Source organism: Paroedura picta, chromosome 9, assembly GCF_049243985.1.
Source record: "Paroedura picta isolate Pp20150507F chromosome 9, Ppicta_v3.0, whole genome shotgun sequence".
In the NCBI taxonomy this organism is placed as follows: Eukaryota; Metazoa; Chordata; class Lepidosauria; order Squamata; family Gekkonidae; genus Paroedura; species Paroedura picta.
Window position 1 is genome coordinate 39,608,563 of NC_135377.1, and position 27,997 is coordinate 39,636,559.

At 41.2% G+C, this 27,997-nt stretch overlaps 1 protein-coding gene across 1 annotated transcript in view; it reads right to left on the reverse strand.

Moving 5' to 3' along the window:
• Positions 1–685: 685 nt before the first annotated feature.
• The window catches only part of LOC143844796 (chloride channel protein C-like), a 74,604-nt gene continuing 47,292 nt past the window's right edge, over positions 686–27,997 (reverse strand). The window contains exons 13-16 of the mRNA XM_077352447.1: positions 25,523–25,702; positions 5,384–5,480; positions 3,976–4,071; positions 686–2,411 (exon numbers count right to left, since the gene is read on the reverse strand). Of these exons, the coding sequence (XP_077208562.1) occupies positions 2,169–2,411; positions 3,976–4,071; positions 5,384–5,480; positions 25,523–25,702 (616 nt within the window). The 3' untranslated portion in view covers positions 686–2,168. The remainder of the gene's footprint in view (positions 2,412–3,975; positions 4,072–5,383; positions 5,481–25,522; positions 25,703–27,997) is intronic.

The window sequence follows — 27,997 nt, forward strand, 5'->3', positions numbered from 1 at the left end:
TGCAGACAGCTGGGTGACCTTGAGATAGTCACAGCTCTGATAGAGCTGTTCTCAAAAAGCAGTTCTTTCAGAGCTCCCTCAGTCCAACCTATTTCCCAGGTTATCTGTCATGGGGAAAGGAAGTGAAGGTGATTGTAAGCTGCTTTGAGACTCCTTTGGATATGAAAAGCAGGGTATAAAAACCAACTTCTTCTCCTTCCCAGAATACAAGAGTTCAATCTGCTGCCAACATGTGTCTGTTGAAGTCAGGTAAGCATCCTACACATGATGCAGACAAGAGACCTTCTAATACCATTACCTGAAAAAGGGGTTGCCTTCTCCACACACACTTTTTTTACCCATACCATTTCCACACAAGAGCAAACTCCTGCATCAGCGCTCTTAAAGAATTGAACCATGTAAAACTTTCTGCATGAAATTTTATCTCCCCAGGATTAGATCTGAATTTTGTAGCCCCTTACCCCTCCCTTTCCAAATCTTCCTTTACAACATTTTTTCCCTTCAGATCTTAACTTGCAGAATTCCAGTCAGGAATTCCCAGATTCTAATTTGGTTTCCCACTGCACCACCATTTTGTGTTGTCTATGTCACATGTTCACCCCACCTACCATCCCCCACCCCATTGTTCCCTGAGCAATCTGGTTATTTTTTAAAGAGCTGACTGTGTTACCACCCAATCCCCCCCCCCCACCTCCATCCCTATTATAATAGAGCAACATTATAACATGGGAACAAAACAGGCAGCAAGGTTTCATGGAGCCTTCTCCATGCAATTACCTGTCCATAAAGTTCCTTTCCATTCTTTTTTGGGAGGTGGGAGGTAAACTTTGATGCCATGTGGTTGTATTGTGTCTTCATTCCCCCCTACTCGTCTCTTCCCCTATAGCTCCCTGGATGTTTTCTTTTTCTTTTCTTTTTTACAATGTTATGATAACATTACTGCATACTCAATAAAGGGAGGTCCCATTGCTGCAAAGGACACATTCCACATGCTTCATAATTATTGCATTGGTGTACCTTTAAAATGCCTTGACCAAGTGCCTTTAAAATGGCAGCAACCATGCTGTTCCCTACAATACATCTAGCCTTCTTACAGTGTTATGATGTTTTAATGTTACTGCACTTGTGCAAAAAAAAAAAGGAGGGTTGTTGCTGGTGAAGTACATAACTTCGCTTTCTAAAGGACGTGGCAAACACATGGGGAGAGTCAAATCTGAATTCAAGAAAAAATATTTGAAATAAATACCTTTTTGTGGAAGATTAGTCCAGCAAAGTCAGAGACTTGGGAAACAGCTGCAAAACTGAGGTACACAAAAAGTCTCAGCCTGATGAAGAATTCTGGAGAATGTGGAAGGTTGAGTAATGTGTTGTGTTATTTGGTTTTTCCTTACTGAATTGATTTTACTTTTGGGTTTTGCCTCCCAGTGATCATGCTCCTACTTTTGCCTGGAAAATCATTTGCTCATCCTGGTCATAATGATTTTCTTTTCTATATTACTTGGTTTGCATGCAAACTAATATAAAAACATTATGATAAAATGGTTCACATATGCTAGAACTATTACACATAAAGAAGCTTAAAAATGAATGTATCCATTAATAGACTGGGATGCGATCAAGCAACTCCTTTTTAGTTTTCATTTACTAGCAAAAGAATGGAAAAGATTCCTGTCATAAACATTGCACAACAATGCTACAAGTTGAATCCATTCAACTCAGAGGGAAATTCCTCATTATAATAATCTGCAAATCAGGTTCTCCGACTAGCCAGTTTTCTTCAAGAAAGCAAACGATTATCTGCCTTTTATTGCATATGTAGGTCTCCTTTTCCAGAGTCATTGCACAACTTCAATCCCAAATAAACATCCTCCCCTCACCTGTGGCAGGTTTTAAGACTGAACACTGTATCAAGGGAACCCAGTCTCCAAGGGGACAGGTAGCCTACTCTGAGACTGGGAAAGAAGACCTGTGTGGAATATGAACCCAGAATCTTGATGATTTATTCATTTCTATACCTTTTCATTATTTGAAATGCATCAACTATATTTTTGGAACCCTAGTGCTTGAGGAAGTGGCATATCTATTTTCCTCTTTCATTGAGAAGAACATAGGGTTCCTTTTTATAAAACATTATACAAATAAGGGCTGAAAAGCTCAGCATTTCCCATTCAGATTTCTTCCTGGAGTAAAGATTCCTCATCAGATAGAGGCAGCTGCGGTGACTGTTGGGGCCCCAGTTTCTCTTCCAGCTGGAAAGACATCAGATCTTTCCTGGTAATGATTCCAACAACCTGGTTCTGCAGATCAACAACTGTCAGGTGTCGAAGGCCCAGGGACCGAAAGATGATATATGTTCGCTGCAATGAGAAATGGGCTTGCACTGACATTGCTGATTTGTTTATATAGGGCTCCTTCAAAATAAAAACAAGAGACAAGAGAACAAAGGTCACAATGCGACTGTATCTGGATTCTCAAATGAAATTGACGGTGGCACAGCACTATGTTTTTTTAAATCTCAGATGTACTTTTAAATGATAAAAATACATAATAATGGCTTTCTTTTTATACTGGTCAATCAGGCTATATTTACTAGAAAACATCCAGATCACACATGGAAGAACAGCTTAGGCTAGACTAAAAAAAATGTGCTTGCAACAGTAAGTGACTGCATATTTATTAAGACGTGTTTTATAGCCCTGCTTTTGTTACAAAGTCATTTATGACTTCCTGAAACATTCTGCAATGAAAGTTTGTTTTAAAATAGGGGGGAGAAAGGTACTTCATGGGGTGGAGAGACACTATAGTGCTTGAAATTTGAACATCTCAGCACTCAGGGTTTCTAGAGTGGACAAAATAAGACCCACTTTACACATTTTTTTCATACATGGAGGTATTTGCATGTAGACAACAATGCAAAGAATAAAGATTATCCCTGTACAAGAAAAACTGCACAACATCACTTACAAAGTACAGCATAAATTTATTTTGCAGAACGTATGCTTGTAAGAAAGCTAATGTGCATCGTGTTTAATGCCTCAGGTCAAGAAGTATACTATGCTTTGTAACAGTCATTCAGTTTTTACAGTGCTCACACTAGACTTAAAATGCACTCGTGATGAGCTTGCCCTTTGCTGAATTATATGTTTCAGCTGCCTGGTACAGCACATTCAGCTGTTCCACTGAAAGTATATTATAGTCCTGTTAAATTATCTTCATTCGTTTTTGATAGTTTTCTCAGCACAAATCAAGGTACAGTTTTGCACAATAAAGCACCCTTAACCACTTCGCTTCAGTGCGCCCAATAACCTGCCCCTCTCTTTGGTACATAATTAGCTCCAAGTCTGACCATCTGTGCACCATGTTGACAGCTAATGCTTGCAGAGACAAAGATAACTTTTTCCTTGTGTTAAATGTTGCCATTCATGGACAACGCAGTGTCAATCACTGGTGTATACTCTTGGAGTCACATATAATAGAGCTACATTTAGCTTATATTGTCTCATGTGACAGGCAAAATCCAATGTGAAGAACTATCAAGGAAAACAGGCACAGGAAGCCAGTTTTTCATTGCTCTGTTTTGTAAGGTATGGCACTAGAGAGAGAAATCAAGAGTACAGCTATATGTTGTGTCTTTGCAATGCTTAGGAGCCAAATAATGAGTTTTAAATGTTCTGTTCCATTAACGTTGCATCCTTTTGCCAATCTGGAACATGTTTTCATTGCAGGTCCCCTTGAAATGGTTGCCTTTGTTGTATTTTCTTTTTGGCTCATTGTATCAACATCTGTTATGTTTATACAATATGAATTAAAACTCAGGAATGCTGTTTGTACTCGGCTACTTTTGTAGCGTCCCAGGATTGGCGGTGTTTATGTAAATCAGTGTAGCTGACACAGCCGTCATAAACAGAAGAGAAAATATAACAAACACATTGTTCATGGAGGAAATGTTTCTTTCAGAATTGGCTTCACTCTTACCAGATTGATGATGAGTTGCTCATACTGAGGGTCTGTACTGTAACGATCCAACAATATGGTCATCCATTGCTGATCATGCAATTTTTCAGCTCTGATCTGGAACAGATAATACTATAGTTCACTGTTATTTTTAGGATCACTTGGTTTATGAATGCCACTTGAGAGTCAGGACAAGTATGACAGTTTCACTGGATTTCGCAGCAATGTTCAGTACTGTTATACACTTCTGGGACTATTGTGAGGTGGTTCTGGCCATCCTTGATGTGTAGATCCAGCAACTGTTTCTGAGAGGCTATTATTTCTTTCCATGAGAAACCATATGGAATTTCTAAGGGTACCATTTTTCTCTCCTGTGCTTTTAACCATCTACATGAACCCGGTGGGACAGTATGTGGAATATGGTATTGTAAGTCAGCTGATGACACCCATCTCTATTTCTCCTTTTCATATGGATTAGATGACACCATTGGGGCCCTGAACAGCTGTCTGAATTGTGGATTGGAGTGGATTGGATGAGGGTGGATACTCCGATCAGATACCCCCATCATCACATTCAAAGATGGTTGGGGGTAGTGCCAACAGATATCTGGATGGGATTGCACACATTTTAGGTGAAGATTCAAATTCGTAATACTGGAATTCTAATGGACCTTGCATTGTTGCTGGTACCTTATAGACCGTTTATGCACTGGCCACTTTACTGCCCCAAGTCTCGTGCAGGAACACAAATAGGGGGCAGATGAGGTGCACTGGGCCAAATGCTCCCCCGTGTGGGTGCAGGAAGAGGTGGGGCCACCTGCCACGACTAAAACTCCAGCCTGCAACCCAGCATGAAACCTCCAGTGCATAAATGGTCATAATGATTCTTACCAACTGAATCTGTTTTCCGTTTATTTGTCTGTTTATATGCCACCCACCCTTGTGGCTTAGGCTGCTTTACAGTGAAAGATGTATAGTACAATACAAAGAAAGCATCATGAACCTTATAACATATCAAATATTTTAAACTGTAGAACCTTTAAACTTTACAATGCTGTATGTGCCTCCTCCAAATACAGTGGGTTGGATCCAGCTAGCTTTTCTACTCAATCTTGAAAAATTATTCTCATTGTGACAACCCCCATTACATATTCATTTGTTCATGTGGGTTCTGTGATACGAATTCAGCCTTTTTGGTGATCAAAGGAGACCTCTCTTTTACTTTTCACTAGGCTGGATCTAATCCAGTGTGTTATCTACTGCAGTTATACACCACTCTGAGTCAGGCAACTGGGAGGGTGGTATAAAAATCTAATTAATTGATTAATTAAATATTTGTTTTATAAAATCAGTAGTGATTTCTGGATCAAAATGGGTTATCTACTCCTCCCCAAATAAAACTGAAGAAGAAATAAAATATATATTTTACCTTCTGGAAGGGAAGAATAATTGGAGAAGAATGAGACTCTTCCATTGCCTCTGTTTCAAAGATGGCTTCGTTCTCCAGTAATACACAAAGCTCAAGCCTAATTTTAGGAAGGATATACTCATCACCAGACAAAACAACCAAAATTATTATGAGACAGAGAAATTGGAGAGTTGTTTTCCTACAGTGTGGAACAACAATGGACTACTCAGCCAAGTGGGACAGGAAAGGAATTAGAACAAATCCAATTAAAGCAATAGCAGACCTTCCCTTCTTGGCTATTAGTTCATGATGTTCAGCTTCATCAACAGAACTGGGTCTAACCAGATGGGCAGGCACCTGTTCCTGTAAATCTAGAAAAGGTAATGTCTATTATTGTTTTCTTCCTGTGCAAAAACTATTCCACTGACTTAAGATGCTCTTGGGTTGAAGCAACATCAGCAGATGGGTCCTGTGTTTAAAAAAAGATATAACTACTAACAGAGTGATATGATAGGATCTAACCCAGAATATACAAGGTTTATATTCACCTATTCTTTAGCTCACTCAAGCAGACTTTCAATAGGTGAATATTTAGTTTCACTAAATAAAGCATAGCTAAGAATAAGTCAAGCATATGAATCTAGGCAGTAAGAGCAGTGGAGGAAGGGAGAGAGGAAATCAGAAATGCAGCATTTTCCTGCTTATGAAAGTACACTTCTCTCATTAGATCACGCACTTGTTTCTGTAGTTCATTTTGCTATTAGTAACTTTTTTCCACAAAAGAGTATATTTTTGCAATCATGTATGTGAGAAACAAGGCTCCCCACCCCCATTCCTTTTGATACCACCTCTAGTATAGTCTTCTGCATTTAGTCTTTCAATCTGTGGATATGTTCACACGTGTGTGTACACACACACTTTGACATGCAAGTGCTACTGTGACTAAATGCATACAAATAGGAACTTCTGGCCCTTCAAAATGCAAATCAGTGAGCCCAGCTTATGTTGCTCTAACCCAGGAATTCCCAACCAGGGGTCTGTGGACCCAGAGGTCCACAGTAACTCTGAAGTGGCATGGTATGGGAGGGTCCATCTAGATCCATAAGTCTCCACTGGTGGGCTAAAATATTCCCATTGCCAAAACAGGGAGGGGATGGTACCCTCAACTAGGCTTTCAGGGCATGGTGGTCTGACCATGGAACAGTATTTGACTCCATCAGATCCACCTCTACCCCTGCACCAAATATCAGAGGGTGTGGCCTGCCTGGTAGATGGGGCTGGAAACAAATTGCAAGAATCCCAGTGTTACCATGGCAATTCCACATAGATACTGAAGCCTGGGGAACTGCAATGCCCAGGCAGCTGCCACTTCCAGCAGGCCCAACAGGGCAGTCGTTGGAGTGTTGGGTGGGTGGTAAACCAACTAGATGGCAAAGTTCTCGACTGACTCCCATCCTAAGCCAATACACTAAACCAGGGGTAGTCAACCTGTGGTCCTCCAGATGTCCATGGACTACAATTCCCATGAGCCCTGGCCAGCAAACGCTGGCAGGGACTCATGGGAATTGAAGTCCATGGACATCTGGAGGCCCACAGGCTGACTACCCCTGCACTAAACCACTGGGATCGATGGTGCAGGGAGAGCCCTGTAGGAGAAAACCTCCCAGACAATAATCACCAACCATGTCCCAATCATGCCCCAGTAATCAATTCTGGTATTCTTAAACAGCGGACATCAACAGACTGTTGTCTCCAAATTCTGTTTTACAAACATAGCAGTTGCATCTTTGATATGTTAAGGCCAACCTTAAACATTCTTACACCTGAAGCCAAATGCATGTTCTATCGTGCCCTGGGTTTAGGGGTTTTTTATTGACACAGAAATGATACATAAAGATAGAGGCCGAAGAGATCAGAAAACATCACCTCCTTATAATTTACTGACTCATAAAGCACTATGGCAACACTGGCTATGGGAGGCTTCTGAAAAGATGTGCTGTCGGGTAACTGAATTCATACAGAGCCAAAATCTTCCCTTCTGCTATTTCAAAGAAACTTGTTTTGCATAGATTATGGAAAGATATCTGCCTGAAGATTAAAATTATGGGACTGTCTGATCCCCAAGTCATGAAAAAGACTAACAACAATGGTGACTTGCTAGAAATTAAAAGCACCTTTGTTCAGGAGTCAGCTAGTAGTTATCCAGGTATAAGCCTAGATGTATGTTTAAGGGTAAACCAAAGGTTTCATGGAATACTAAAGGACACAATAATGTGCTTAGCAAAATTACCTTGGTTGCCAATATGGTCAGGTTCCAAGTTATTCCACATTGCCCTGAAATAAACCCAGCAGGATTCAAATAGTGCCTGGGCTTCATAAAACATCTGGATAGTGGTAAGGGCACATATCCATGCAATACATATACCTCGGGTATTTTGGAACGCTAGTAATGAAAAACCATGTTCTATTAAACATGACATATTCAAGAGGAAAAAGTAAGAACCCATTATTTCATTTGGACTTGTAGAAGTCAAGCTTCAGAAGCATAACAAGACCACTCTTTGATGTTCCATATATCCTTCGTATCACATCATCAAGTCTCTGAAACAGCAGCCCAAACATGTTTCTTGCACTACACTCTGGGCTTAACAGGAAGTTCTAGGGATCAGATGGGCAACTGGTAATTGTTCCTCTGCTCTTTATTTATTTAGAAAGGAAGAAAGCCCTTTAGGAAAGCAGTTCTTTTCAAAGATAGCCTGGCAAGGCCTAACAGCACTCTAATTCTATGGTATTAGTTACAAAACAGCCCATTAAAAAGACACAGTTAAGATAACACATTTTTACCCAAACCTCCCACATTAGATACTGCCCATTCTGTAATCATATGCTGAATTTATCAACGAATACCAGCCCTTCCACCAGCACAGCTGTGGAAAAAACCATTTATCTGGGGCTATGAACAATACAGAAATCATAGGAAAAGCCCCTTCTAGCTATAAAGTGCACATAATGTAGATTGAGCAATTATATCATAGGTGAGATAAACTCGACTGTACTTTGACTTTGCATATTACTGTCTACAACTAATTCGACAAAAACTGGATCCAAGAATGTGCTGTAGATCTGATAATTATGAAACTTGATTATAATTTTACTTCCAAAATACGCAACTGATTGGTGAAGTAATATTTCAAACTGGAATTTGTTTTAAATACTGATGTGATTGCTGTATTTCAATGGACTTTAGATATGTCGAAGAAAATGAAAAGACACATACAAATCCCCATTCAGTTGGTTCCCAAGTTTTCTCATAATTCATAGGACAACTGAGGAAGTTCTTCCACCATCTTGCATTTTCCCAAGCTCAAGGCCCAGTATTCTCCTCTACCATGTTCAAAGCTTAAAATATTTATCTGGTAAGGGGGACAATTCTCAACATGTTGTCATAAGTGTTTTACAATAAAACTGGAAGCACATCTAGATTAGCATCTGCCTCCCAGAAGGGAAATTAGAAGGGAAAATGGGTTTTGATGTATAAACATGACATTCTGAAAACATGTCTGAGACAAGCAAGACTTTCTCCTGTTGCACTCATTTTATAAAAAGTATAAGTAAAAGGTAAAGGTATCCCCTGTACAAGCACCGGGTCATGTCTGACCCTTGGGGTGATGCCGTCCAGCATTTTCATGGCAGACTCAATGCGGGGTGGTTTGCCAGTGCCTTCCCCAGTCATTACCGTTTACCCCCCAGCAAGCTGGGTACTCATTTTACCAACCTCAGAAGGATGGAAGGCTGAGTCAACCTTGAGCTGGTTGCTGGGATTGAACTCCCAGCCTCATGGGCAGAGCTTTCATACTGCATGTCTGTTGCCTTACCACTCTGCGCCCAAGAGGCTATTTATAAATAGTACAAGAAGTACAAGAAATCATAAGTGTTTTAGGACTCTGTAACAATCCCCCAGGTGAACCATAGATTAGAAGGGGTACAAATTTAAGATGATGCAAACATGGTCAGATTGCAAAAGTCATCTTGCCCAAATTAAGGGAATAAAAATGATGCAAACTCTGGCAAATCAAATGTATATTGACTATAAACCAAGCAAAAAGGAATGTACGGAGCAAATGACTAAAAAAACACAAAAATGATGCCAAAAACATCCAACCCAGGGTAACAGTGGGACAATTAGAAGACATGAAAGGTTTGATGAAGGAGGTTGGGGGAATACAGGGAATTAGGTATTCTCATCAGTCATCACTGCAATGAATGGTGAATAATCCCAGCAGACAGTCAGAGCAGTGTAGTGCTTAGAGTGTCAGATGAAGATCAGTGAGATCCAATGTCAAATTCCCAGAGCCAGGAAGCTCACTGAGAGATCTTGAGTCAGTCACACAGTCTCAGCATAACCTACCACCTGGTCTGTTGTGGAGATAAAATAAAGAAGAAAAGAGTGATGTAAACCACTTTGAATCCCCAGGAATGCTTCCACATCAGGAGACATGCCTTGTTTTAGCCTTGTTTTGGATTTCTTTTGGATGCTGCGAGCCGACTCTAGGCTTTCCACATTTGGGCTTTCCTCCCCCTATTTCCCAGGCTAAAATTTTGGTATATATGCTTTCTTCATCTGAGTTGGAGGCTGCCTCCCATCATCCTTCCCATTTTCCAAAAACTTTTTTTTTTTGCAAAATGGTGCCTGCTTGCACCTAATTCCACTATTCTGTGCCCTTGATCATCTTCTCCCTTTCCCCCCAAGTATGTGATTTTTTTAAATGTAGGATAGCACGTTACAATGTTATTGCAGCGTAAGGCTACTTTTTTTTACAGCTTGAAACACCATTGCAATGTAATCACACCTTTTCCAGAGGGAGGGGGAGGGAGGGAGAGGGATGGTAGATGGCAACAAAAAGGGGGAAATGCCACAAAGGACCCAAAGTGACAGCTATGGGATAAAACCAAATCCAAGCATTTCCCCATTTGGCAGCCACTAACTAGATTCTGCCTTGAAAGATGAACTTGCTATAACCAGGAATTTCATTGCTGCAGAGTAAGTGAGAGGGCAATTTGTTTCTGCACCTGGAAAAGTGGATTTTAGTGCAAAAACGATGTGAGCTCCCCTCTACTCAAATGCTAGCTCCTATCAGCAAACCCCAAAGGACCAGGCAGCAGTTGGGTAGTCTTTCTTAAAATTGCCCTATGCCACTTTAGGAATCAATTTTGTTGTTGTTGAAAAGGTCTGGAGAATGTAATAAATCTAAATAAATAAATCTAAATAAATCTAAATAAATTATTTATTTAGAATATTTCTACACTCTCTTCAGAGTCCTGCTCAAGGCAGCTTACAATGAAAAACCACGGTATATAAGCCAAGCCATTAGACATAAGCAGCATAAAAACTGTGCATTGAAAGGCTAAGATCAGACCCCTAATTAAAAGCCTGTATAAAAAGAAAATAAAAGTAGATGCCTGGTGAGGCTTAGGGTACAGCATTTCAAAGGCAAGGTGCTGCCACAGAAAATGATGTGTCTCTAGTCACTACCCACTACAGTTCTGAAGGTGGGGGGCACTGAGAGAAAAGCTTGAGAGGCAACTCTCAGTGGCCAGGCTATCAGTATGAGAGTAGACTGTCCTTCAGGTATCCTGGCCTCAAGCCATTTAGGGCCTTTAAACTAGGAATCTGTGCCTAGAAACAGATGGGGAGCCATTATACAGCATATATGACCCTAGAGCATGTATTATTTAGTCTAGAAAGACTGCTGTAGATGGGATAACAGAAATTGATGGTGAAACCACATAAGAGGCTTTAAATTCTGAAAACATCCAAAAGCTCCTGAAATATCTCTTGCTTTTAGTTTGAAACTGGGTCTTTTACAAATTATTTCTAAGCCAACAAAATTTTCAATTCCTGATGATTCCATCACATAGTTAAGGACAAAAAGGTGAGCAATCTTCCCATACATATCTAACATTTCCCTCATGCCCATACTTGATTGCAGTGTTTAACAACAATCTGCACTTCCGTCAAAGCCTCCCTCAGGCTACCAGTTGGCTGCCTGTGCTTTCAATTTGCCTCCTGGTATTTTATTGCACAGACCATATCACTACAATTCACTCTGAAGAGCTCTGTACACTTGTATGGTTATTTGAATGAAAAAGGTGACCCTTTACTTTTTAAACAATGAGAAGTGTATGGAGCCAGAACATTTGTTTGCCATTGTTATGGATAGAATGGGAAAAGGTTTTTAAATATGCATTTGTATTATTCGTTTGTAAAGGTGCTTAAAAATGTATGTAAAAGTTTCTGAAGGTATAGATGTGCTGGGGTGCAGTTTTTATATTCAGTGTAAAATATTTCTGCCAGAGTACACCATTATCATTTGAATAGTCAGAAGGTATAATAGCTCCATGGAGATGAGAGAAGATGCCTGGTAAGGCTTAGGGTACAGCATTTCAAAGGCAAGGTGCAGCCACTGAAAATGATGTGTCTCTAGTCACTACCCACTACAGTTCTGAAGATGGCCTCACTAGTTTGTTATGGCATTGCATTGTACTAGTTACATTACAGGAAATGGGAGAAAACTCTTATAAGACATAGCCACTTAAAAGGAATTTATTGTCATTACTGCCTCATTTGACTGTATTCAGCTGCAACTATAAATAAGGCAAAATTATTATACTTGTGATTTGACATGGAAATCATCTGTTTTGTTAAAAACATCAAATGATCAAAAGGTAATTCTATACATTCCTTTAATAAATACGAATGTGCTTTGCCATTACAATAATGAGCTTTGGAAATTCACTTTCTACTTTTCTTCTCAAACATACTATCATCTTTGTCATCTGAGGTCTGGTATAGCTATGGGTTAAACCAGGGAGAGAATCTTGATGTATAGATAAGAAATAAACTAAAGTGCATGGTTCAGACATAGCAGGAAATCTATGGGCCATTCCGCACAATGACCAATGTTGCTAAATGTTTGTAGTTTGCAGAAACGGTATATTTGAATTTCATCATTCCGCATACCTTCAATTCTAATGGAATATTGAAGTCCCAGGGCCATTCCGCATAACTTTAATGTAGCAGAAGGCTTGCAAATTGTAAATGCTACTAATTTGCAGTTTCGCAAAACGTCGCACACAATCTGCCACACTCCTGAAACAATCCCGCAAAAAGCGATTCGTTGTAGCGCTTACAGGGAAATCGGGAAAAGTGGTTTCACCCTCCGAAAAGCACTACACTCTTGCAAACAATCTGCAACAGTCGCGAAAAAGACCTGTGCGTTCCCATTGTTGCGGTTCCAACAAAGTCCCTCCCCCTGGCTCTCTCCTCCAAACTCCCAGCGAAACGAGCGCCATTTTTTTTTCACGGAGCAAGCAGAAAGCAACGAACCAGCGAGCCTTCATTCACCCAGCAAGGCTTCTCTGGCTACAGTCCCTCCACAGAAGTGCTTTAAAGCTCCCCTAAGTCCCCAAGCACAACACAGCCTCGTTTGCAAGTTCCCTTTATTTTCGGCCGAAAATCGCTTTAAAAGCTATTTTTTAAAAACCCGAAAGCATCAGTAGCAATAAGTATTTGTTCATTCGATGTCTCAAGATCTTTTTTGTTGGCATAGGAGCTGTCGCTTAATCATTTACATGCTCTTCAAGTAAAAGAAATCTCCCCCATGGGTGCAATTTCTGGCCGAAATTATGGGCAGTGTTGAACAGGGGGCAGTATTATGCTTGAGAACTTTAAAGACAATTGCAGAAGGGAGCTTTGTTTTACCGTTAAGTACTTCTGAATTGCTTGTGGAGGGACTTCAGCCAGAGAAGCCTCGCTTATTCGTTGCTTTCGCTGGTGTAAGGAGGAAAAAATGGCGATCGTGTCGCCGGAAGCTCAGGGGCGAGAGCTAGGGAGGGACATTAGTTCTACCGTTATTTTGAGAACACACATGTCTTTCGCTGATGTGTTGCAGCTTGTGCTCAGTAGTATAGCGGTTTTTTTCAGGGGGAATCCACTTTTCTGGATTTCCCTCTAAGCGCTATAAAATTCCGATTGTTGCTGGAGTTTGACGGGAGTTTTGCAGTTTGTTTACGATGTCATGCGGTATATTAAATTAATAGCGTTCACAAAAGGTAAGACTTTGGCTACATTTAAGTTGTGCGGAATGGACCCTGGTTGGGTGTTCTCAGTTCTTCAGCCATGTGTGAGGCAAAGGTGGAAGGAAAAGAGAATGTATAGCACCCTTTCAAAAGGACAAACTATGGTTTGTCATTACATCAGAATGCAGCCAATGAGTAAGGCAAAGGACATTTATAGGAAGAACAGTGGCTCATATAAGTCATCTGATTGTGATATATCCTTCTCGAAAGCAGCACATATTCAAAGCAAATAGTTTACAATAATGAAACACACTTGCCCCCAAGTAATTTTGGCTTACTAAATTTTTCAGTTCACTTTGCCAACCACAGAAAAATTATACCCAATAATCCACTCTAAAATATACATACATGTAACATTTTAGATCAATAAATGTTCTCTTAAAAGTTGTTACCATACAATGCAGCTTTACATTTTCAACTTTGTCATATTTTCTAAACTATGATCTCTTCAATTTACTTTCGGTTATGTGACATTGCACTTTACTGGAGGGAAAGCATGTATTAGCTAAACAATGTGGTTTGGATTTAGCGTTCCCATGCATCATCATGAAAATGTTTGTCTCAGCAATAGTGTCATTATTGTTACTGAGAACAGCTGCTCTGCTATTTCTTTTTTATGCAGACAACAAGAGCCATTTCTTACCAGTTGGACAGCAAACCAACAATTTAAAGTCCATGAACTGCGGAAAGAGTCCCTCATAATGGCATCCTAAGTAGAGTTATACCCTTCTATTTATTATTTATTTATATTTATATATCACCCTTCCCTGAGGCTCAGGGGACGTGGACTTCAATGTGTTTAGAAGAGTGTGTTTAGGATGGCAACATTAATCTGCTATATTCTGGAAACTGCTTTCTCCTATTGAAAAATAAATTGTTAAAACACAAATGCAGTTTCATTCTCTTGGGCTCCTTCACATTCCTCAAAGTTGAAATGGAAAAACTTGGACATGTACATAGCCAGCACTTAATTTTATTCTGCAGTCACTGAAAACACCTGACTATACCATGGACATCCAAGATTTCCAACAGTTGGAAAAACATGTAGTACAGGATATTGTATAGGTGTGCGCAAAAAGAAAATAAGCTTTTTTCAAGTTCAATTCAAATTGGACTGAATTGATTCAGTAAATGCAAAATCACCTGAATCTCAGAGGTTTGGATTCAGCAAGGTTCAGGAAAGACAAATTTTTCAGCTCCAAAGCATTTAACAAGACCTCAGTTTAAATGTCTCAGTCAGCAGAGCCATCATACTGCTGAGAGAACTCTCCCTGGGATCGGCTTGGGCTGTGTGAAGAGGGCCAGTTTGAAACACGCACACACCCCAAGGCCCAACAAACAGCTGACCCAGAGAGAGATTTCTCTTCCCAGCATCAGTTTGGGCTGTGCAGGTAACAGAAGAAGAAGCTGTCTTTGGGAACTGAATGGGGGGAGACGTTCCCCACCCCACTGAGCTCCTGGCTGCAAGTAGCCTTTTGCTTCTGGAAAGAAGAACCTAGCCTCTTTGCAGATCACCTTGGGTTTTGCAGAGCGTGAGACAATTTGAATTCCGCCTCACAGAGCCCATCATCTGGCAACCATTCCAACAATCCCTTTTGCTTCCCTCCTTTTTGAAGTTGGGGAGAGTGAAAGGGAGGAATTAAATAGCTGCTGGCCTAATTTAACACCTTGACCTAACTTAGCAGCTGACAGGGAGCCAGCTTGGGGTAGTGGTTAAGACTGCTGGCTTCTAATCTGTCCAGCTGGGTTGATTATCTGCTCCTCCACGTGCTGCCAGCTGGGTGATCTTGGGCTAGTCACAGTCCTGTTAGAAGCTGTTTTCTCAGAGCAGTCTCTCTCAGAGTTCTCTCAGCCTAACCTACCTGACAGGCTGTTTGTTATGGAGAGAGGAAGGGAAGGAGATTGTAAACAATTTTAAGACTCCTTCAGGCAGTGAAACGTGGGGTATAAGAACCAACTCTTCTTCTGTCTGGTCAAACTGTTAAGTTTAAATGGCTGACAGACTGGACAAGCTGTTGAGTTTAAATGACCAGCAGCCATTTCCGAACTTCTGGGAGGTGAAGAAAATCACTAGAATGGCTTGGAGGCTATTCCAGCCCTTCAGGAATCCCAGATCACCCAGATTGAAAGTCAAATAGATTCATGTTTTGCAATTCAGTTCCCAAATCAAACTAGACAATTGTGAGCCAGTTTAAACCTCAAAGGGAAGAACCAAAAGCACTGATTCAGGTTTTTTCTGAGTTTAACCAAGCTGAAGGCACACTCCTAAGTTTTATTTTCTGTGAAAACAGAGGTGGGCTGGATTTTGCAGAAATACCCAGATCTTTTGAAAACATTTGATTCTGTACTAAGACAAACTCTGAGAATATAAAGTAAAGCAGAGGGAGGGGATTTGCCAGCAATTTCTATAAGAAATTTTAACATGAGTTCATTTGGTTAGTAAGAACTCTGATGAACAACCACCTAAGAGAGAAGCAATGCTGTCTTAACTAGAACTAAGTAAAAAGTTCAGCCACACAACCGAAACTGGCAGCAGTTTTTTTTTTAAATTTTGAAAACCAAGTTTGGCTTATTGCCAATATCAGATTGGGTAAGTTTCTGGCAGTGCTCCCTTATTTTGAAAGGGGAAAAAAAAAGATTGCCTGAAGTATAATAATTTCCATCAAGCACTGAAATTTCAATGAGTTCCAAGGGCCGGTAGAGAAAAAAGGTTGCTTAAGTAATTAAAAGTACCCAGAAAGGTGGGCAACTGGCCAGAGCTTTTACTCATTTCACAAAACTGGCAACAGACAGAGGTTTTCAGCAGTTTCTCTTTATAAAGTGTTTTTGTACGTTCTTGGAGGCATGAGAAAGCATTGTGGCTTTGGTATAACCACCTTCCAATTCTGATGTGCAAATCTAAAACATTTTCCTGATTTAAAAGGCAGACTATGGTGAGATGAATTACCTGTCCCAAAGCAGCAGTGGCACCTTCAATTCTGTGGAGGTAAATGAAGTGTGTGGTGGAAGCAGACTGTCATGGAACACGATGGGCACAGGGCAATTGAGCTAATGCTTGAGCAAGGCAAAGTGAAGGCACAACCCATGCAGCATGGCCAGGGTCCAGTTCTTAGGTCATACACAGAGTTAGCAACTTTGTTACAAGAGCAGGTTCAGGACAAATCCAGAAGTCAGAGGCCAAATCCAATCCAAAAGGTCAAGACAGAGGCAGAATTACTAGTGGTGAGATCAGGAGTAATTTGATACAGTGCTTCCACAGCCCGTCTCCCCTGTTCTCCAGCTTTTATAGCAGAGATGCTAGTCTTATAGTTGGATTCCGTCTTGGGGGTATACACACACACCCTTCTCACTATCTAGATCCAGGTGTATCTGGCTGCTTATTGCACACTCCGCCTTCTTTCCAGCAATTAATGATGCTTTACAGGGGAGGCAAGGTGGATGGTGGAACACTGCCTGATTCTGAGCCAGGGGGATTAACAACTGGGTTGCTACTATCAGACTATAGATTGCTATTTGGCAGGGCAGAAGTAGCTTCTTGTAGCAGGCCATTTGTAACTGGCTGCCTACTGGAGCCTCCTTTGCCGGCCAATTCATCTTCTGCAGAGTTTTCTGCTTCTTCAGGGTTGGCAGACTTCAGTTGGTCCACAACACCTCCATCCAATGGGCCAGGTTACTATGGGTTCATACTTTATCCCTTTCAGTCTACAAGTTATTGGAGTTGGCTCTGCCTCCAGTGGGAATTGAGGATTTGTGCAAGCTCATATTCCTCATGCTCCTCAATTATTGCAGGGTGGTGGAGTGGAGGCCTTAATGAATTTGAGGGCTATATAGGAGCTAGGAGGGAACACTGCAGCACAGGTTGTATGTGCAACATGACCAGTAATTGCAGCTGATATGCCACAGCATCAATCAGTGTTGTAGAGAGGAACAGGCCAATAAATCTGTCTCTGAGAGGGCCATCGATTTTGGATATCCTAGGTTGAAAGCCATACCTGATTTCCAATCTTCAGAATTTTACCAGGTTGATGTTTGTAGTCAACTACTTCTTTAATTGGATTTAATTGGCTTGCTTGGCCTGTTATCAGATGAACTCATCCACTGCAAGGACATTCAAGGAAAACACAATTTGTGGAAGGAGATAGGAGTGGTAACCATAGTGAGGCATAAATGGTATTTGGTGGGTTGATGAATTAACAATGTTGTTGTAGGCAAACTCATCTATAGGCAGTAATGCAACCCATCTGTCCTTGACGGTTTGTATAACACCATGGCTAGTGTTCAAGAGTAGCACTGGTATGCTCTGTCTGCCTGTTAGACTGGGGGTAAAGTTCTGACAATAGATGCACCTGAGTGTCAAGGAGAGAATGAGAGGCTCACCTGAACTGGGATGTGAACTGAACCTCACAATCCAAGATCAGGTGTCCTGGTAATCCACATATTTATCCACAAGAATAGTTGAGGTTGCTAAGGCAGCAGCAGCCAAGACAGCTGGTTGGTTCTGATATAGACATGGGTCTCAGAAATGAAACTCCTGCCAGGTCCATCCAATGATGGGGTCATGAAGTGCTAGCCAAGCACTATCAGGAAATTAGGCATGCTCACCACATCACATTTTTGGTGTTGCTGAATGAGCAAGGTGAGAGGCTAGATCTCTCTGGTGATCAGACCTGATTGTAACAGAGATGGCATCCTTTGGAACAGAGAGATACTTGGTGTTGACTGGCAAACTTTGAATCCATAAAACAAGAGAATACCCCAGAGTCAGTCATGGCATAGACCAATAGATAGCATGTCTCTGGCTTTTGTTTCTCACAACAATTGGTAGAGTATCTTGTTCCCCCACAATACTGACAGAGGTTCGTAGAGTATCACCTGTTAATTTCTTCTGTTGACATTGAGTGTAGGGTTGGGCGCTTTGGTGCCCGAAGCGGACGGTCACTCCTGATGCAGCCAGTGCTGCGCCATGGGGGAGGAGGGGAGGCACGGGCGTCAGAGTGTCAGTGGGTGCACACACAGGTGCAGAGCTCTGCGCCTGCGTGTGTGTGCCTGATGACGTGCCGATGCTCACGCCTCCCCTCCCCCCTGCAGCACGGCGCTGACTGTGTCGGGAGCGACCGGCCACTTCAGGCACCAAAGTGCCCAACCCTACTTTCAACGTCAGCAGAAGAAATTAACAGGTGATACTCAGGCGCAGAAGTGCCCAACCGTAGTTGAAAGCATGTGCTCTCAGTTGCATGGAATCACATGCTCCCCTGCTAGCAACTCGGGGAAAAAAGGACTGGGCAGAGCACAGGCTGGTCTCCTTAGTTCCTGTCAAAGGCCATTTCCAGCTCCACCTGCTTCCAGCTCTCCAGCTACCCATCAATCTGGAGGCAGAGCAATATTAAGTTCTGAAGGGTTGCAGGATGTTCAATCCAAGCAATCTCATCTTGTATTTCATCAGACAGCCTCTCCAAGTACTGGTCAATTAATGCAGCTTCATTCCATTCCAAATTCTGAGCCAAAAGCTAAAATTCCCTGGTATAGTCCTGTGCCTTTTCAAGGTTGACAGAGCCCAACTGATCCATGACACTATAAAGAAAGCATCCCCATCCTCCATTGTTTCCAAAATACTAAAATCATACTAGAGAGTAGAAACTGAAGGGAGGCATTTTTGCAAGCTTAGCAGCACCAGTGCAATATATAGAGTACCCAGCAGTACTTGTGTAATCACAAGGTGCTCAGCAGAACCCAGAGCCATTGTGGCAATGCAAGTTCAACAAAACTGATGTCAAGTGCAGAATCACAGTCCAAGCAGGTGGGTTGGAAGCCCAGAAGAACCAATACAATATACAATGCCCAGAAAACCCAGTGCAATGCTAGCTGATGTCAAGCACAAAATCACAATCCAAATTGGAGGAGCTGTAAACCCAGCAGAACCAGTGCAGTGTACAGTGCCCAGAAAACCTAATGCTTTCTGTTCATATTAACAAAGGTTTGCTATTATACTACTCTTAAATACATTCTGTCTCCAAGCAGGATAGGAATGAGAAGGTCTTGAAACCATGAAGTGAAGATACAAGGGGGAGATCATGGAAAAATTAGGAAAATGGAGACAGAAAGAAAAGCATGGAAAAGGTGAGAGATTAAGATAGGGAAAGGTTGTTTAATCTTGCTGCAATATCCTAGCTAGTGCTTTGCAAGATCTGGCTGAAACTGAGTGCAAGGAAAGGAAGACAGAAAGTCTAGACAACTGAATGAAATGATCTACAGACTGGCAATTCCTGTAGCAGCTATCAGGATGCTGGCATGGTTGCACAATCTATTTAGCAAGTTTGCTTCAGTCTTGGAGAAATTGAGATGCTTTTTGCTATGTTCAGACTTCCCTGCGCCCATAAGTGGCTGCAGCTAGAACTGCATTTTTAAAATAAACGGAAAGACATTTGGCTCAACACAGTATGGTGCTGGCTTTGAGCATCCTCCAGCTGACTTCCTGAAGCTACGCCTGGGGTGGACGGCATCTCCTGTCCTTGGTATGCTACTGCAGTATGGAGCTCAAAATAGAAAGAAAGGAGTCCCTCTAAGTATGATCATGTTCAATACAAGGTAACTGAAAATGGAATATTAATTATGAAGGTATTTTTCAGCTATTGAAAGTGAGCATTGACTTTCAGGATCCTCTGAAGAGAGGATTTGACTATTGAACCTCTAGTCCATACATATAATGTACAATGTTTACATCTCACATAAACAGCTAATTTTCCCTCAATACCTAGAATTGTTTGGTTTTAATCCTTTATTAAATCATGTAGACATGGGGTGCGTACATTTACCTTTTTATTCCCATTGTCTTCCAGGTTACTGTGGTATTTGTACAAATTTCACACACTACCAGAAAGTGATCTGGAGTTCAAAATTGTAAGAGGGAGTTAACAAGGGAAAGAATGAGACAAACATTTTGGCTCAATCATTTATTAGCATCAGTTCTTATTTTATTGCTGTGGACAGCTGGGAAATAACTGAGTAGGTTAAGCTTATTTAATGTAACATTTTCAACCTGGTGGACTCTACAGTCTGTGAGCCATCAGAGCTGTATTTCTTTGGACACTTATTAAGAAGGTTTAATGGAAGTAGCAACAAGAAGTCTTGAGCTTCTTCTCACATTACTTTATTGGCATATATCTGAACATGTAAAATACTATTGTAAAAACATAAACATGTGTGCCAGAATCCAAGCCAGGCAGGATTCTGGAGAATTCTAGTGAGGATGAAATTTGGGCATGAAATTGGGGTCACTGTGGGTGGACAGGTAGTTGTGAGTTCCTGCATTGTGCATGGGGTTGGACCGGATGACCTTGGAGGTACCTTCCAACTCTATGATTTTATGATTCCTTGATTCTATGATTCTATATGAACTAGAGCATCAGACAAATATACTTGTCAGGGAATCAAAAATAGCCAACTTTGAGGTACAGACAGGGTCTCCACTAACATGTGGAACAGAGCATATAGCAAGGAATAAGTTTGGTGAAATATACCGACTTCTCCACCATACAATGTTATATACAGTTATATATAACTGCACAGTTATATAGCTGAAAGATAAAATAATAATAATTTTAAGATATTAGAAAAGAAAATTAATATTTTGAAATAACACTGGTATTATATACACATAACTCAACCAAATCTGTATTTCAAGGATTCAGCTATAATATTTAACCATATGAGCCCTATTTTATGAAACAGTTTTATGTTATTAGTTTGAAATGACCAATGGATGCAACGAAGGTGGTATTTCATATCAACATCTTCAAATTCTTTTAAATGAACTTTTTAAAAAACAGACAAACCAATATTTGGCTAAAAACATAATAAGATGCTCTCAAATTGTTCCTATTTTCCTAGGCATGTCCTCTATTTTATACATACAAATGAACAACTTCTTGATGTTGGCTCTTCAAAACTCAGACTAAAAGGAAGGAGAATTGTAGTTCTCAGCAGATTTTTACCGCAAAAAGGAAATTGATATTAAAGAAAAACAGAAACTGGAAACAATTACCAAGAATTCCTACAGAAAGCATAATCATGCAAGCAGAACCAAAACTGTGGGCATTTCCGCACATTGTTAAAAATAGTGTTACGCCAGCTGAATGGTGTAGCATTAAATATTATCATGCCTCCCAGCCATTCCGCACCTTTTTGCAGTCTCTCTCCAGTCTGCCACCTTTTTGTGCTTCTTACTCTCCACAAGTGCTGCTGGAAATGGCATAAGAGAGCAACGCAGTTTATACGTGACTCTTCTCTGCCTGTCAATCAAGCCAGGTAGCCAATCCCCTTTCTTCATGCTTTAAACGTCCCACAATATCTGCTATTTTTTTTACATTCATACTTCTCCATTTAAAGGCCTATGCATCTAATCATAGATGAATAGTGCTTTTTGAATGGCATTCCTTATGGAATCACGAGTTTTGATACTTTAAAAAAATACTCGTACCTTATTTTGGGGTGGGGGGGGACTTAAGAGAGGCATGCCTTCTTGTACAACTTTGGGAGAAAGTTATTTCTGGCATTGCCTGTACACTTGTCCACCTATTCGTTGCTCCAGGCTGTTCTTAATTTTTAAAAAGCACTTCCCATCCCCCAGAATAAGGGAGAGGGAGGTGGGTATGAGGGCAGGACATTGGAGGTGGAGGTAGCACTTCTTCCATATAGTTAGGTTTTTTGTCGTAATTATTTGTTCCCTTTTACTACTATTAAATATTTTGTATTTACAAATGCCAGATGCCTTCTTAAGTGGCTAAAGCCAGTCAGTTTGTGTGGAAATTGTGACAGACTTGTAAAGTGTTGTTACAAACAGACATGCTGTGAGATTTTTTAAAAAACGACATGCATAATTACACCCTACCCCCCCCCCCACCTTTGCTGCTATACTGGCTTGAAATGAAGAAGCCTGCTTCCGTTGGCTCTTATTTACTGAAGCAAGCTGTCACAAGCACTGAAGATATTGCTATACTATCCGAACTGTGACATGTTTTATCTTGAAAAGATTCACTCAAGTAAAAGAACAAAGGGAAGCTGCTGTTGACTTTTTCCTATCACGTTAACTATCTCAATTTTACAACCAATTTGATCACATTTCTGCAAATATTTCTAGTAAACTTCCAGGTGCCTTGAACCTTCTGCCTGTTTCAAACAGAATGTGCCCCCAAAGATTATTCAGGGTTCATTTTTCTTTCACTGAATTTATGTTAGATCTGTGGGTTCATAGATAGGTACACTGGAAGTTCATTTCAGCTCTTCATTGTGACCCCAGCATGATGATACAAAGAGGCAAAAACTGAACCAAGGAACACACAACTAACCCCAATGTACATACAAAAGCCTCACAGATCTTCCCGCCAGTGCATGCTATTGGACGGTTTCATTTTAAACTGACTGGATCCAGCAGACAGATCTAACCACTCATTGGTCAATTACAATGCAGGCTTACAATCCTGTCTTGGACCTCAAGCTTGGTCCTCGGCAGAACTACAGACACAACAGTTCGTTTCCATTGATTCTGATGTGAAATACAGTTTTGGCTCTTTCTTCCATCCCATTGAAATGAAATTCTTACAGTTACTACTTATTCCCTCAAGGGATCCTTCCTGTCAAACTTCAGATAGATTTTAAAGTGTCACTGTTTTATAGACAATGGAAATTCTTCTAAAAGCCGACAAAGGAAGTTGAGAACAGTTGGTTTCTATAACTCACTTTTCACTTAACTGAAGGTGCCTCAAAGTGGCTTAGAATTACTTTCCCTTTCTTCTCCCCATAACAGACACCCTGTGAGATAGGTAGGGCTAAGACCCCTGATAGAACTGCCATGTGAGAACAGCTCTAACAGGACTGTGAGTAGCCCCTAAAACATTCTTTGGGCTTCAAGAAACCCCAGAAGAGGCATAATAGTGTAGAATATGGTTGGGAAGCATAGCTGTGAACATGCCCACCTGAATCCCTCCCTTTCCCACTCCCACCCATTCAGGAAACCCTTCCAGGGCCATCAAGAAACCCTAGGGTTTCACAAAAGAAAATGGTTTAAAAGAAGAAGAAGAGTTGGTTCTTATATGCTGCTTTTCTCTGCCAGTTGACTTCTCAGAGCAGCTTCCCTTTCTTCTCCCCACAACAGATACCCTGTGAGGTAGGTGATGCTGAGAGAGCCCTGATATTACTCCTCAGTCAGAACAGCTTTAGCAGTGCTGTGACTTTCCTAATGTCATCCAGCTGACTGAATGTGGGGGAGCAGAAAATCAAACCCAGCTCTCCAGATTAGAGGCCACTGCTCTTAACCCCTGCACCAAGTTGGGAGTTAGCAACCCATGACATTAGGTAGTATATAGCAGACAAGCCATATAATGATATATTTTTAAAAGCCACTGGACAGACATCCTACTTAAGGGAAGTAGTACAATCTGGGTACTGGCATACAAGAATCAGGAGAGGCTGTAGCTTTCTTGTGTCACCACCCCACTCCTGGCATTGCTGTGTAAGCCAGTGGTCCCCAACCCCCAGTCCGGGGACCGGTGCCGGTCTGTAGATCAGTCGGTACCGGGCCGCAGCTCTTCCTTGTCCTCCTCCCTGACTGCTGCCTCAGGGGCTGCCCTGCCACTCTGCTGCCAGGTCACCTTTGGTGCTCTCCAGTGGCAGCCATGGCTGGGGCTCCTCCTCGGTGCAACACTGCGCAGCTACTGCTGGCAGCGCCCCCCAGCTGGCAGCAGGAAGTCAGAGGCGCCGGCAGGAAAGCAAGCAGAGCAGGGACTCAGGCAGCGACAGTGACGTCCCTCAGCAAAAGACTATCCCCCCCCCCCCGGGCCTCAGTAAAATTGTCAAGCATTGACCGGTCCCCGGTGATAAAAAGGTTGGGGACCACTGGTGTAAGCCTTTTCTCTTTTCCCTAAGGCTCAATTACATGGCACATGGAGTTCCATAATCCGTAAAGTCAGCTATGCCTACTGGGGCACTGTGATTTCTCATTGTGTAGCTAAATGCACATTCATTACTGAGAGAAGCTACCCAATTGCTGCTTGGCAATTTTCCCTAGTAATTCCTTCTCCTTCTTTTGTCAGTGAACCAGTAAAATACTTTGAAAAGGCAGTCTATCAGAGCCATGCCCATTACTTAGCATATCCGCACGATCTATGCAACTGTGCATGCGCATTAACACATCCACTAAGTTGTTCTCTCCTCACACTCCTGCCTCACCCTGGCCTTTTCAAGCTCCAAAGCCAAAACCAAAAAAGGAACACAACACAACCTTAACAGGTACTCAGAAGTTGAGCTGCACCATAAAATAATGTAAAAATGTTGATTATTTATTACAGTGCACAATTTAAAACTACATAAAAACTATATAGAACTAACAGCACATAAGACCAAACGCATTTCGACCCTACTGGGTCTTTCTCAGTGGTCAGAACTCTGACAAAAATATTTATACTAAACTCATTATAAAGTGTAGCTGAGTGGTTGAATGGGATCTGTAAATTATGGCTCCAACCAATATATGTAAATTTTAGACTTTTTGGAGACCACCTCCTATGACATATGCCTAGGGTCACCACCCTTCGCTATTATATAATTCTGTGCTGAGAGTGTATCTCATGTGCATCAGAAAAAAAACCTCCAAACCAGATAGCCACATGCTAGAATAACACAGTCTGATTTCCAAATATTATCAACTGCCTCTTTGTCTTTCAGTCTGGATTTAAGTAATTATATTCATTAGCAGACACTTCTCATTTTGTAGTTGGATTACTTAACATCCAAATGTACTGCTAGTAACTAATAACATGGTAATGATGAGGAATATATAGAGCTCCATAGATACAACAGTGGGCAAACATACACACGCAGTGGTTTCAGACCATAAAAAGAGAAAATTGCTAAATATTTCAAGGCCTCTGGTTCAAGATTTGCTCTTTCATAATTGCAGTATATTACAACTGTTGTTCTTGCCCAAGGGCCCACGGATCTTCAAGGAACGACATAACTATATCTTACCGTGTAATTGTTCCCAGAAATACCTCTGCCTGATCTGGCTTAGATTTGCATACCACTGGGAATCCACTATGGCGGGTGCTGGTAAGGAGCTGGGCCAAGAAAGCAACATTTTCCTTTAAATGGAGGACTTTGACACTGGGCTTCATGACATCACTGGCTGCAAACAATTCCAAATTTAACCTGAAAGACATAAAACAGACATCCAACCGTGTATTTAGTAAACAGGAAACCAGGCGTGCTGCACCACATTAGCATTTGATGACTTTATAATGTACTAGTGAATTACTTCAAGCTGTAAATAAATGGGTCTTATTTGAGAATATTTTACTGAAAATTTTACTGAAAATGTAATTAACCAATAAACTCATTATCAAACATGGCCTTCCTACTTATGAGTAAGGTGTATGATAAATTCAACCAGATGCAAATGCTGGTTTTCTGGGACAGCTATTAATCAGCTTCTGTGACTTTTTAAGCTTTTGGTTTTTCAAGTCCTTACTGAAAATGAAATCCTTAGGCACCATATTCAAGACACCAAAAGTTCTGTGTAGAGAGAGAAGGAAAAAAACAAATTTGGCTTTCACAGTTAAGAGAGAATGGCTAACACTGCTCAGAACAATCATGTACCCACATCAACATTTTGCCTCTGGCAGCAGTCATTGATGAAGATGAGAAACCCATTAACTCGGGGGTAGTCAAACTGCGGCCCTCCATAAGTACTAGGTGTTTTTATAAAGGTAAAGGTATCCCCTGTGCAAGCACCGAGTCATGTCTGACCCTTGGGGTGACGCCCTCTAGCGTTTTCATGGCAGACTCAATACAGGGTGGTTTGTCAGTGCCTTCCCCAGTCATTACCGTTTACCCCCCAGCAAGCTGGGTACTCATTTTACCGACCTCGGAAGGATGGAAGGCTGAGTCAACCTTGAGCCGGCTGCTGGGATTGAACTCCCAGCCTCATGGGCAGAGTTTTCAGACTGCATGTCTGCTGCCTTACCACTCTGCGCCACAAGAGGCTCTAGGTGTTTTTATACTTAAACATATTTTATGAGCATTTATCATGATTACTTTTGCGCACCTCATAATACTGTAGGGTTATTAACATAGGTCAGTCAAGGGATTCCTATCTTCGGCATGCATACTCAGTATATAGACCGGGTTAGTTGTGTTTTAACTATTTATTTTCCAGCATGTTAAACTAGGTAGTTGTTCAGGGTGATGGTTTTACATTTAAAAATACCTTTTCTCCCACTAAGTTCCAGCTCAGCAAATTGGAACCAATGAAACCAGATGGGGAAACTATCAGGTCAGTGGGAACAGGACCTAGGAAGGAAAGGCACATAGGAATACTTTCTCCAGTGACATCACCAGCACGGCATGGCTGGCAGTCCACCACAGTTCACCTCACCACTGTTTCAAGTGGGCTTAGCCAGAACTGGAAGAAGAAGGAAGCCTGGAGACGTTGATATCATCCAAAAAAACACTATAGATGTGATCTAGACAGTATGTATTACAATAAAATTGTTGCCAGAAGTTAATTTAACACTAAGAGGAGGTCCAAAACTGACAATTTGCTGCAGATTTAAATTGTTGGGGGATAAATACAAACTTGTCTGCCATGAACTCCATAAATTGTTAGTACTATAAGTATTCTTCTGGCAAGCATTCCAACAGGAAAGAACTTTCTCAAGACTTTAAGAGAGGAAAAATTATCTGTGGAACTGCATGCAAAGTAACAGGTTGAAGGTCTTGTTGTTTCTCACCTCTGAAAGGGTTCTAGCCTCCCCGCCTGCCAAACATTCCAGTTTTCTATGTGCAGGAAATTTTTTCATATGGAGAACTTTTCAATTATGTTAACCTCACCACCGCCACCTTCAGTATGAAGTGATACAGACCGGAAACAGTTTTTAAGAAAGCTACAAGTAGTGGCCTTCAGGACTCTTCCAACATGCCCTGAAATATCTCCCCTCTCTCCATTTTGCGGGATTAACATCCAGCCCAGTGAAGAGATCTGGAAAACTTAAAAGTGTGCGGTTCCTATTTTGTGATGCTTTGGTTGTTCCTAACAAAAAACATTAGACGGTGGTTGTTTTCAGATTTTTTCCTCCATAGAGCAACACAAATTTATCCTTTTAAATTCCAGAAACCAGTTTATTACCTCATCTGTTATTTGAGAACTAGGTCTTAGTGTGACAAGAAGCAGTAATATATGTCCTGTTGTTAAAACCATGGGAATATTCCTCTACAAGAATATGTTTAAAATAGACGTTCTCATGAAGATCAGCAATAGAGAACAGGCGGTTCTTCTCATTTCCATAGTTTTATTCCTTGCTTTCTGGGATTGGGGGGGGGAGTACCCTTACTCTCAACTTACTCACTTCACTTGGCAAGAATGTTTACCCATGGAGTAGCTGAAAGACTTCTTCATCGGAACAACGTTGGCTTTTAGTCTGACTTCTTGTAAACCATTGTTTTATT